General features: G+C 38.2%; 2 protein-coding genes across 2 annotated transcripts; both read right to left on the reverse strand.

The window, feature by feature from the left end:
- Positions 1–283: 283 nt before the first annotated feature.
- Positions 284–3,855, reverse strand: LOC126612599 (transcription factor BIM2-like). Its single transcript, XM_050281059.1, has 8 exons — positions 3,688–3,855; positions 3,531–3,600; positions 3,286–3,382; positions 2,614–2,683; positions 2,243–2,338; positions 1,329–1,738; positions 828–957; positions 284–715 (listed from the first exon to the last, which is right to left on the reverse strand). The coding sequence occupies exons 2-8, from the start codon at positions 3,592–3,594 to the stop codon at positions 605–607; spliced, it is 978 nt and encodes a 325-aa protein (XP_050137016.1). The 5' UTR covers positions 3,595–3,600; positions 3,688–3,855; the 3' UTR covers positions 284–604.
- A 3,595-nt stretch (positions 3,856–7,450) lies between these two features.
- LOC126611713 (O-fucosyltransferase 27-like) lies at positions 7,451–11,961 on the reverse strand. Its single transcript, XM_050280094.1, has 10 exons — positions 11,569–11,961; positions 11,048–11,132; positions 10,582–10,652; positions 10,405–10,493; positions 10,060–10,303; positions 9,829–9,941; positions 9,629–9,719; positions 9,394–9,522; positions 8,650–9,200; positions 7,451–8,256 (listed from the first exon to the last, which is right to left on the reverse strand). Exons 1-10 carry the CDS (start codon positions 11,767–11,769, stop codon positions 7,764–7,766), a joined length of 2,067 nt encoding a protein of 688 aa, XP_050136051.1. The 5' UTR covers positions 11,770–11,961; the 3' UTR covers positions 7,451–7,763.
- Positions 11,962–12,352: the final 391 nt, after the last annotated feature.

The raw sequence follows: 12,352 nt of genomic DNA on the forward strand, positions 1-12,352 counted from the left end.
TTGAAGTGGTTCCTTTGCATTTCTAATTTTCTATGCACACACACAGAAGTGCTTTAGTTGTTTGAAAGCTCTCAAATGGGCTTTTGTTAGAAGCAAGTACAACACAACTTTTATTAAAAACCCAAGTGTTTTGATAGTCTTTTAAGTTTTTCTTTCAAACCCTCACAAAATGGCTTCCAGGCATGAGAATGGCTTCCGGTTTACCAGAAAGCACTTTCACCCTTTCTTAAACCGACCAAGATATGGTAAACGAGCGGCATCACACAAACAAATCAACGAAACATCAAGGATTAACGATAAAATTCATATATGTAAAGAGTTCTTTAAAACACAGACTAGAACAGAAACACGCTCCTCGCTATATGCATGGAATCATCCATCTGAAACTTCAAGGTATCAACAAAAGAACATCTGACATATCTACCTATGAAACTCCATGCACAGGGGGACACAAACCATATACAAATGACTGACCTGAACCTAGTTGTTCTGTTGACCATGTAATTTTTGAAACAAAATGTCACCCGCCTGAGTACCCTCACCCCCAATAAAACCACGAAAACCAAAAATAAGAAGATTTAAGAAAAGCTATAAACTATCTAGTCTAGCTTTCTCTTGTTCTGAACCGCTTATGCGCCAGTTCAAGTCCCCCATCACAGCTACTTACTTGAGCCTGTGTCATCATTTGATTGTTCATGGATTGGTTCACATGTGCCTGTGCAAACAAATATAAAGTGAGGGAAAGATTGTAAATACCTATCGGTAACAGATGTAGCAGCCAAAGTAACAATGGGGTTTAATATGACGGATGAAGATCCTAAACGAACCTTCGAACTAGATGCTACAGATGTCAGCCCACTGTCTGCTCGATTCACAACATCCATTTGAACAGAGATACTGGCCAGGGACAAGTCCAGACCAGCAGATTGCAGTGCCTGCGTCAGATTGTTCAAAACCCTGCGCAACACAAACCCAACTCAGAAACAGCGCAGTGATACATTTCCATAAGGAAATTTGTTATAACAATTTCGTTATATGCCAATCAACTATATTTTCATGTCTCTAATGGCAACACTTTCAAATTTAAAAAATATCTACCTAGAAAAAGCAAGCTTGCCATAGAAAACAATCGGGGAAACTTACAACGACAATATGTGCATAATTAATCAATAATGGCTATGCAGCATGCATGTAGTTTATTAAAACCACTGAATCGAAGACAACAGCTCAGAAAACAAGCTTGACAATAAAACATGGCTGGTAAGCATGTTAACAAAAACTTGGCAGCTGTACAATAAAGTTAACAAGAGATCTTCGTGGGAACTCACCCTTGAGAGTAAGCACTTGAGATGCTACCAGATCCACTATGTTCATCATGTTTGTTCAGTTTACCATCTGATACGGTTGAAGATGTTATACCCGCCCACGATGGGAATTGGGGTCGACAAGCCATGTTCTGAGCATCAGTAATAGATTCCTGCAAGGGCTGTGTGGGTACTCCACTCCCAACAGAGTCAAAGATGCTTTGTTGTTGCACATTAGGAACTGATTGAGTAGCTAGCCCAGCAATGTGATCCAGTGCTTTGTAAGCAACAGCAGAGCCCAAGTTAGATTCCACTGAATTTTGAGAGTTTGGAATCATTGCTGGTGAGACAACCACATTATTCTCATGACCCGAACCATCGTTCATAACTTGAGACTGATCTGCAAAATTTTCTCCAGACCTGTTATGACTTTTCTGTGGCAAACAAATAAATGGGAGGTCAGTAAGTCTCTGCAGGGCAGTTAATCCATACACTTGGCAAATCCATATATATTTGGTGACACCGTGACAGTTGCTACCCATGCTATTTCTTAAAGTCAGAAGTAACCTTTAAAATTCCTAAATAAGCCCAAAAATATATAGGGTCGGAGTTATCTCTGGTAAGATTTTGTTCTCCCAGTAACAGTAAAAGAGCCTCTCTGCCTGGATTTGGGTGCATGTTGCAATTGTTGTGTGTGGTGTTGGTCTCATGCACCATATACATCATTATTTAAGGGTACAGCAGATATCCAATGCACGTACTCATGCCCTCTAGCGTCCAAAACAAGTACTTTCACTTTTTTCAGGCATCGAAGTAAAACCAATAGAAATTGACAATGCAATACAAAAGTGATAAAGAGTTATGGGTCCAACACCATAACACATGCAAGCAAACACTACCGCACACAAAGACACGGATATGAAGCATTAGAATTTTACCCATGGCACCAGTTTTGTCGGCTCTGGACTCCATCCTTGGTACGACCCCTCATACAAATTTACCTTCTCCTGTAAAAATTGTATATACTCTATAACCTGCAAATAGATACAGTAATATTTCAACATGGTGCTGAACACATTCAACCAAAATAAAATGACAATACAACAAAGCCTTTTCCCACTAAGTGGGTTTGTTCTGGATTCATTTTCATAAGGATTCGACGTGATCATGGAGTGCCGGCTGTCGACTACCTGACGCCCTCCCCCTCCTCCTTTATCCGGGCTTGGGACCGGCCATGTAAGACATAGGCGGAGTTCAAAATAAAATGACAATGAGGATAAAATATTAAGAACATGATTGGAATGCTTACCTCCAACAACAATGAAGCCTTATCTCTTTTCTGATCATTTTGGGGAATGATATCTCTCAACAACTGAAATCTGCCTCAGAAATACATATTTCCCAGGTGAGTGAAGAGTTTATGCCGATGCTACTAGAACAAAAACACCCGCATGGCATAAACAGCAGCAAAGAAAGATACAAAAGTATTTAAAGGACAAAACTTCCACACGACTAACAATCTAACCGAACATGAGAACAAGAAGGAAGGGAAGACTACAAGTAAAATTCAACACAAAATGAATAAGCACTTGGTACTCGATACTCAAATTTGCTAACTCGCATGAATCATTCGCAAATTCAGTTTCAGATAGCCAGAGGGGCATGGAAATTGTTTGCCTAGAAGCTCCAACATTTTGAAGAATTTGGTAATCGTAAAGTTTCGATTTTTAAGAAAACAAATTCACTTCACTTTAATTCAATAACTCATAATTTGAGTATAACATCAACAGAAATATACTCTCAAACTTTTCCAGAAGATACATACATTGTGGCAATTTCCCTCTACTTATTCGAATCAGAAATTTTTCGAGTTCAGGCAACATGGAAAATCGAATACTATAAACCAAAATTGAAAAGGAACAATTAAAGGAGTGTTTGAATAAATAAAAAAAGGGTAAAGCTTTGAGCTTGGAGAGCTTGCCTCTCATTAATCTTGCTCCTCCTACGCTGCTCGGTTTCGGAATGCTTGGAGCGGTTCTTCTCCCTGCCTTGCCCTTCTACCTTCACTGCAAATTCCCCTATCAACTCCTCGTTAGCTTCATCCACTCCCCAATTACTATTATTTTTTCAATAAAATAAAAGTTCTTCATTTTTTTCAAAAATAAAATAAAAGCCAAGTCAGTCACTACTAGCCTAGCTCATAGAGAGAGAGAGAGAGAGAGAGACCTCCATGAGACACCTCATCGTCGTCTTCAAATTCATCGTGGTGGCCCTTCGAAGCCTTCGCCATCTCCGGCTGCCAAATAATAAATAAATTTCCAAAAATTACATAAATAAATAAATAAACAAAAAACGAAGCCAATTTTACGGAGAGAGAGAGTACTGAGGACTCGGAGGAGGGCGCAGTGAGAGAGTGAGAGGTGGCGGTGGCGATGGTGGAAATGCGGAGGTCCGGGACCAAGGTGGGCGCCCGAATTGGGTCCGACAGAGCTGGAAATAGCGGAAAAAGGGTCTGGTGTTGGTGGAGCCTTTTGTGCTGTTTTGTGTTGATGCGTTGTCGTTTTGGGGTTTTAAACGTTACAGTAAGACAACCATGGAAATTTGGGGATCAGAACCCTTCCACCAAATCCACAAAATTAATTAATCCGAGTATTTTGAAATTTGATTAGACTGTTACAAACACGAGATCTCTTTAAAAATTATAATAACTTTAACAGTTAAATCAAATTTTAATAATCCAAATTAGATAATTAGGGGAATTTGATGAAAATGATCCGAAAATGATTCCTTTCCAAAATTTGGAGCCCTAGGTGGCGGCTCCCACTGTTTCTATTCCTAAATCACTAATTTTTTTTTTTAAAAAAAAGAGACCTTATTATTAATTAAATTATTAAATGTTTTAATCATAATTATTCTGACAATTAATATTAATTTATTCATTAAATTCATTCTCATAGTGGCCGCCACTATTTATAATGTGACCCGCCCGCCACCACGCCTAATTGGTCCTAATTTGTTTTATGTTGCACATGTGATAATGAGTTTGTAATTGTATTCAAATGACTGAAAAACGTTTTTTTTTTAAATACTTTTAGATTTCATAAGAAATTAAATGCTTCTTGCTTTTTGCACGAAGCAGTAAAGTTAGACAAACCCAAAACTATTAAATCTTTACACCATAGTGATTGGGCTTAGACTCGACTTTATTAGCCCACGGTTCACTACAAACTTTACCGCCTATTCCAATTTACGAGAAAGGGACTCAAATTCGAGTGCAAGAGTCATCGATGCAATGAAGCAGAAAGATCGTCCTGACTAGCCAACATAACCCATATTTTTTACCAAACAATGTCCTTGAATTCTGAATGCTCATTGTAGTTAAGCTAGGGATGACAATTCTAACCGTTAAACCCGATAACCGTTCGAATGGATTGGATTTGGATATGAAAATTCGGGTATGGTATGGATATGGGGAAAAACCGTGAACTTTATTCGGTTATGATTTTGAATATGGTTATAGGGGTTCCCAATCCATATCCGTCCCCGAATCCGACCCGAATATATTGTGTGTGTGTGTGTATTTGATATATAATATAATTTTATTCAATTTACCGAACCCTCCCTATACTAATTCATTATGCATGCATCAAACCCTATACTATCTTTATTATGCACCAAACATCATGCATGGGGGGCATACCAACAACCTCATCAATTCAATACTCTTATTGTTATACTCAACCAAATTAATTCATTGAATCATTTTATATATCAATTATCAAATGTTCCAAGTTTATCAGATTCATCTCTCTTCAAAAGTCTCATTGTCAAGAAATTAATTCATTGAATCAATTTGTTTTGTCTTCATTTCATATTTGCTTTTGTCCTTTTTTTTATTGGACCAATTTATCATATTGGCTTATCATAAACAGCTTCAAATTTATTATTATGTTTTTTGTAATTGGATGTTGCTATTTAATGATGGAATTAGTATCTACTAAAATTTATAGTGCATCAATTGAATGAATATAATTTTTTTAAAATTTTTTGACGAAGATGGATATAACCAATAACCGATTGAAAATTTGTTAACCGGTGGATATGGTTATGGATAATCCCCAATGGTTAATTTGCGGTTATGGATATGGTTAATTTTCGTGGTCATGGGGATGTATATAGCATTTCCGTCCCCAAATCGAACCGTTGCCATCCCTAAGTTAAGCACACGATTTTTTTTTTAATGATACAAGTGATGTTGGGAAGGGGGAGTGGAGAAATGACTATTCGAGCACAAAAATGAATGTTATTAACCAGCAGAGCGTCAACTACTTTACCATGTTTTCATATAACTAAAAGGTTTTCATTTGAGATAATATTTTACATTAGTTTTATTCTTCCTACATCAATAGTGTGACAATTAATGCGGCTTATTACATGTCTTACATAATTCCTCTAGCATTGGATCATAATAACGGGAAATAATAGTCATGCACCTTTTTTCTCTCCTTACACACCCTTGTTTAATCTTGCCCATTTGCTTCCGTTTGATCTATTTAATTAGATGACCAGAAGTAAAGATGAGTGTGTAAGAGGAAAAAAGAGTGTGTTGTTATCCCTTCACATAACAATTAACTTCCTATAGATCTCTTAGGATTCAAGTGAGAGATCCATAGTACCCTTCTTCCTTGGCAATGTTTGTAACAGGTTGAGATTCATATGGTTGAGTCTTTGGCATGCCACAAGTTCAAGTCCAAACTAGCCCATTCTTACTTTCTGGGCAGATGAAAAGTGCTTAGCAGCGGCTACATTCCACGTCTCCGGTCCATCCTCCCGCCTTCCGCTCCTCGAACGCTTCGTCTCTCCACGGAAGCAACGGGAAAACAACCCCAACAAGGACATGAACCAACTCGCGGTATTCTTACTCATGATTCTGATCTTAACTTGGTTTGAAAAGAAGCTTTCAAATTGGAGAAGTAGAAACAAGTGAATAGTATTCAACAAGGAAGGCAAGGAGCTGATGAGATTGTTGTTTTTCCCGGTTTTTTTGCTGCTACTTGGACTTCTGTCTTTGCTTATATATAGCTTAGTATTCTTGGAGCTCAAGTTTTGACCCATGTCTCTCCCATATTTCTGAGCACGTTCTGGGAACCCACATATTTTCTTGAGAGGCAAACAAAGATTAACCAACATGAGCTTTAAACCCCACTTATGCATCTTTCTGAGGCCTCACGTCAACTTTGACCATGCAAAAAATTTGACCAATACGTGGAATTCATATCTGAACGAGGTAAAGAACTCCGGTACTGTCTTGCGGACACGAATATGACAACATACAACATGCAGACATGATGATATCGTAAATTAAAAAAAATAAAGAAAATAACATAGCGATCAAATATAATAAATTTATAATGAATATTACATTTATTAAAAACATTACACATCCAATCAACATCTAATTCAAATTATTCACACCCAATCAAATTAATCAACCTCTACCTTTTTGCAATAGACAATAGTCAATCAAAAATTCAAAATACTTAACCAAAATATGGAATGGAGTCCAACAGTTTTGATATTTACAAAACTGCCCCCGAAAATGTCTTTATATTTCCAAAACTGCCTCACAATGTTTTTTGAAATTTACCAAAAAGCTCATGCCGTGTCCAAAGGGGTGTGTTGGCATGTCAGAGTGTCCGACACTCTTGATACTTTGGGGTTTCAGAGTGTCCATGCAACCTAGCTTGTGTAAGAACATAAGATCTTCTGTATTTTAATCTCACCCGACTACACATTGATTTCACCTGGTTGTCCCTACACAAGTTTTTTCTCTTGAATGAGTAGAGTAGGTAGTGGTGAACACTTTCTGACAAAGATATGGAAAGAAAACTTTAACAACAAACTCCCGATACTGTTCACTTTAATAAAAAAACCATATTTTTACATTAAAAAGTCAATTTTGATACTATTCACTTTACCCTTTATTTGTTCTTATCGTTAAAACTCAAAGTTTTCAAGCCATTTTCATTAGTTTTCCTAAGAATTAATTCAAGTCTAAGAAAGACATTTCCGCTTCTGCTCTTGACAAACTTCAATATTTGTATCAGTTTGAAGCAGAGTAAAAAATCTCATAGAAACATTAGAGATTTCCTGAAAGAGACAAAAACTAAAGCTGGAATTTCATGCAGAACGTATCAGCTTACATCAAAATTGGCTGTGTGGTTAAATAATGACTATATTTTACCTAAAAGAGGCTTAAACAATCCAATAGAGTTGAGTGAGTGCTTCAAAGACGGCCAAATTAGCGCGGTCACTCGTGTTCTTGAACCCCAGTTAGAAAACTTGCATTTCCCGTTTGAAACTGGAGTCGGAGATGATTCCAAACTTGCTTGGATCATACTAATGAAGATATATTTTATGTACAGAACTGCAGACCATTGATGCGACTCAATCAGCCCGCTACCTTTCTCCACCCTCGAGCTCTTCTTGATCCTCCAACTGAGTTTCTTCTTTGTTGCTTATGTCTCCATTACCACCATCATGATCTCCATTATTTTTACGGAAGAACAACCCCGATGAGGTGGAGTCGTCTTCATCTAGAGTTTCTTCATTTTCCTTGTCTTTTGATTTCGACTGCAATGTCAAGTCATTCTCCATCCAAGCAGGGCAATAGTGCACGACTCCAAGAGCAGAAAGAACTTGAGAATGACTAGGAGTTGAAGCATGAGGTGATGACGTGGCATTGATTGATTTTCCAGCAGGATCTTGCCTTAAGCAAGAACATTCCGGGATTGGATGAGAAATAAAAGACAGCGGCTTTGATCTTGCGGAAGCTTCTATTAATCCATCAACTAATCTCTTTCTCAAATGCTTGCGTACTGACATCAGCCAAGTATGGTTTGCGTGGTATAGGTGGTCATGAATTTCATCTAAAAGCTTGGCGACTTCTTTTCTACATTCGGAAAAACACAATGAATTTTTGAGAAAACAGACATTCGTCATCAAGGGGGCAACCGAATATAGCAATTTCTCAATATTTAGATACACATAGTACTTTTAGTTTGCGGTTAATGATCACAAAGAGCTGTGTATTGACCAAATTGTGCTCACTAGCCGCTTGTCAGTATGTGTCCATAAACACATCAAGCTTTGAAAGAAAAATGAAAAATAAACTACAATGCATTTAATCTAACAGCTCAAATGTTTCAAATCTCACATCCTGATCCCGCTACGAGAAAATTTTACATGCATAGTTTATGTCATAAAATAACAACAAACAGTGAAAGACCCTCCATTTATTAATCATGCAAATGAGCAAACGCGTATGTCTAGATAAGCTGCGTACCTGTCTGGTCTGTATGTCTTTGAATCAGCTGATTGATAGAGTCGCTGTCCCATTACCAAGCTCGCAAAATTTGGGTGTCCCTTACCATCAAAATCAAATCCAGGGATAAACACATCAGCTTCAACGCATATCACATAATCAATTGCTTCCCACAGAAGTTTATGAGCATTGGTCCTCAATTCAATAACTGTACTATCAGGCTCGTTATCACTCTCCGCTACCCAACCCCACCAACCTTCAATGTTATAGGATTTGGGCCTGGCCGGGGGTGGTGGAAGTGGGCGAGGACGAGGACCTGCATTTTTCCATGCTTCAATTTTCATCTCTTCCTCAATCATTGGTGGACTCCCGGGATTGCGATCGACTAGGTTAGCTTCGCGACCATACATCCTACTAAGTTCCCAAGGCATGCTGAGGGAAGTCCTATCAACGACATTTTCAAACATTGCACGAAGAGGGATCAACGTCCTTTGGCCACCAAAGATTTCTCCCCCCGAAACATATATTATTGTGTCCCACAAGTACCCATATGCACGAAGAATAATACCAATCTGTACAGATCCAAGTAATATAGACAAAAGGTTCAATAAGAAGTCATTTCTTATTAAACGATGTAGACGATATTTTTGGCGAGTTAATTCTATGCTAAATAGACTGGCAGTATATATTACAACTAACTTTATAATATTCACTTCATCTCCATTGTGACCATTATTTTTGTTTTGTAGCCATATTGTATCTTACCTCTTCTGGCATTAGGGGGCAAGAACCTTTAAGGCGTTGTTTTGCAGAATTCACCGAAAGCTTTCCCTTGACAATTCCACGTTTTCTCATCCATTGCCTTTTGTGTTGAATGAGTTCCGTGTGTACATCCTTGGGAAGACAAACATATGAAAATCAAACGCTATGAAAGAGTTCCAAAAGAATAATATATCATGCAGTCCAGGGTCAAATGCTATGAATAGTTCAAAGCAAATACCTGGAAGAGTTCAGCACAACCATGATATGCCAAAGTCTCCCGGGTCATGCCAGGGTCAAATGCTATGAATGGCTGTCCAGGAGCCTTTAATCTAAAGAGGTAGTAAATATTATGTGTTAATAGCCATGCTGATGAGAAAAAATTAGATACCACACATTGAGAAAGAGAGAGAAGAGAGTAAACGGATGCTGGTAGTTGACCTTTGTAAAATTTCGGTGGCAAGTTCCTGGACCTCCTGCCGGAACCTAAGGGCGTGAAAAGCAACCCTACATCTCAGCCTCTGATACTCTTCAAGATCAGGTGGCAGGATAGCCTACATTACGTCCAAAACAAGGTAGTAACAGTTATATCATTAAACAAAGAAATATAATACTCACTTCCACAGACTCAAGTTATGAGTACAGTGCAATAGAGAAAGCAGACACTGTTACCTGCAAGCATCCACCTTCAGACACAACTAGTTCAACTACTAAATGCTTCTTCAAAATTGGAAGAACATTGTTCTTGTAGTAATATGGTGAAGCAGAGTAAGGCACTTTAAACACCGGAATGTTCTTTTTCCTCCTTTGCCCTTTAAGATTATTGGGAAGCGTCTTCACAACTTTGACGTCTTTTGACAAGGCTGCCATGAATTGGTCCTCATTGTAGAGATAGGCAAAACTTTTAAACTGAGAGCTACGTAAAACCATAAGACACAAACAATAAGTACTGAATACATCAATTTAGGGCACGAACAAACAAAGCCGAGATTGTAATGATTGTCCAAAAAGGTAAACCTTATGCCCTTGCTGCTTGTGGTTGATTGGATCTCAGGAATCACTAACGTTGCATTCAGAAACCGAGAAACCACAACTACATCACATATCTGAAAAACCAATAAAATGCTGCAGCTGTAAACTTTTAAGACAATTGAATACAATCGAGAACAGGCTATTAAACCATGAACCCCTTACCGAATTCCTGATCTCATGAAATCCGCCTTGTATCCTGACAAAGATAAACCTGCTGGTATCTGAATCGGGTTCTGTGACACACAAACACATTTCACTTTAGAATGATTCCATATTTGTTCGCAATTCAAATAGATAAATAAACATCCTGAACACAAATTTCAAGGTTTCCATACACAAAATTTTAAACATAAAGCATATCCTTCTGCGCTAATCACGATTATAATAACACTGATCAAGTTAAACCAAGGACCCCACCGATTGTGTTAAACCTATAATCCGACATAAAGTAAGATTTTAAACTTTTGTTTTTTCTTAAGAGAAAGAAGTGTTATCATCAACCTTTTTGGTAGCATTGATTCTGCAGAGAAAATCCTTAAACCGAAATAACTGTCTAACATATGCCTCCACTCCAGAAAGCATTAAACCGATATCGAAATCACTATAGCAAGATGAAAAGTAGGCTAACCGGCATAATGTCCTCTGGGATTTGCATTCGGCTGCAAAGATTCGAGATGCCGAACCGGACCCCATAGCCTTCTATACATTGGACTCTGCACACCAAAGTAGAAGGATTAGTAAAACTGATTTCAGAAAACCAACAAAATTGATATGAAAAACATAATTGATATAAAAAACAAAAAAAACGGATCCACACTAAATTCACACACTCAAACCAAACCCATTTCAGAAAACCAACAAAACATTTTCTGTCTGAATTTCCCTTAATATCGAAGACAAAAATCCCCGAAAAAATCAATGTCACAAAAACAACAATGATTGCCACTTTCAGAGCAAGAACAATACTTTACCAGAAGAAAACAACAAAACAAACATAACCCAGAAACAGAAACGCACTCAGGACTCAAACTCCACAAAAATATGAGTGAGAGAGAGAGAGAGAGAGAGAGAGAGAGAGCAGTTAAGCAGAGCAGATGAACTTGAGAAAGATGAGATCTTTGAGGGGGGGGGGGGTTAAGTGAAACGTACAGTCTTGGAAAAATTCAAGCTTTCACCAATGGCTCTTCTGGGGAAGATTGTGATGGAGGAGTGGAACTCTGAAGCAGCAGCCCCTTCTGTGAATCTGGCCAGCAGAAAGTGCACAAAGAGAGAGATAGCTGAAAGAAACAGACCAACCAGTCCAACCCATTTCATCTTTGACCTCAACACCATCTTCCCCTCCCCTTTCATTGAAACCCCACTTCAGGATCAGAACTCCAACTGCAACCGGTTTTTGCAGAAGCAGGGAGAGAGAGAGAGAGAGAGAGAGAGAGAGAGAGAAGTGGTTTTGTTTGAGTAGAAGGAAAAGTCACAGAGAGGGAGATGATGCGGCACGTGCGAGTGAGATGCACATACACACCACCACATTTGAGTGTTTGAGTTGAATGAGACCAGGCATGGCAATTTATTACATTAAATATTTGACGTTTTTAATAAATAGCTGTCTGATGGCACCCCACTTTCTGCTGCAGCGCGTGTATATCATCGTCAGACCCAATTGGGAAATGAGGGCTGGAGGGTGTAGGATAAGCGATGGCGAAGTGTTGAATGTATCTGGTGATGCTGTATGATTGGAAAAGCGAGGTGGGAAAGATGGTGTTGGAGTTTAGTCACGTGATGTAAAGGTTGTGTCTTTATGTCTTTGGGTTTACAGAGAAAATGACTTATATAGTATGTGTTCATCGTTTATATTTTGCTTTAACAGTACATTGATGTGTACGTTTTTTTTCATATAACAATGTATTATTGAACCGAGATGTCGCAGTGATATAAT

Source organism: Malus sylvestris, chromosome 17, assembly GCF_916048215.2.
Source record: "Malus sylvestris chromosome 17, drMalSylv7.2, whole genome shotgun sequence".
NCBI classification, from domain to species: Eukaryota; Viridiplantae; Streptophyta; class Magnoliopsida; order Rosales; family Rosaceae; genus Malus; species Malus sylvestris.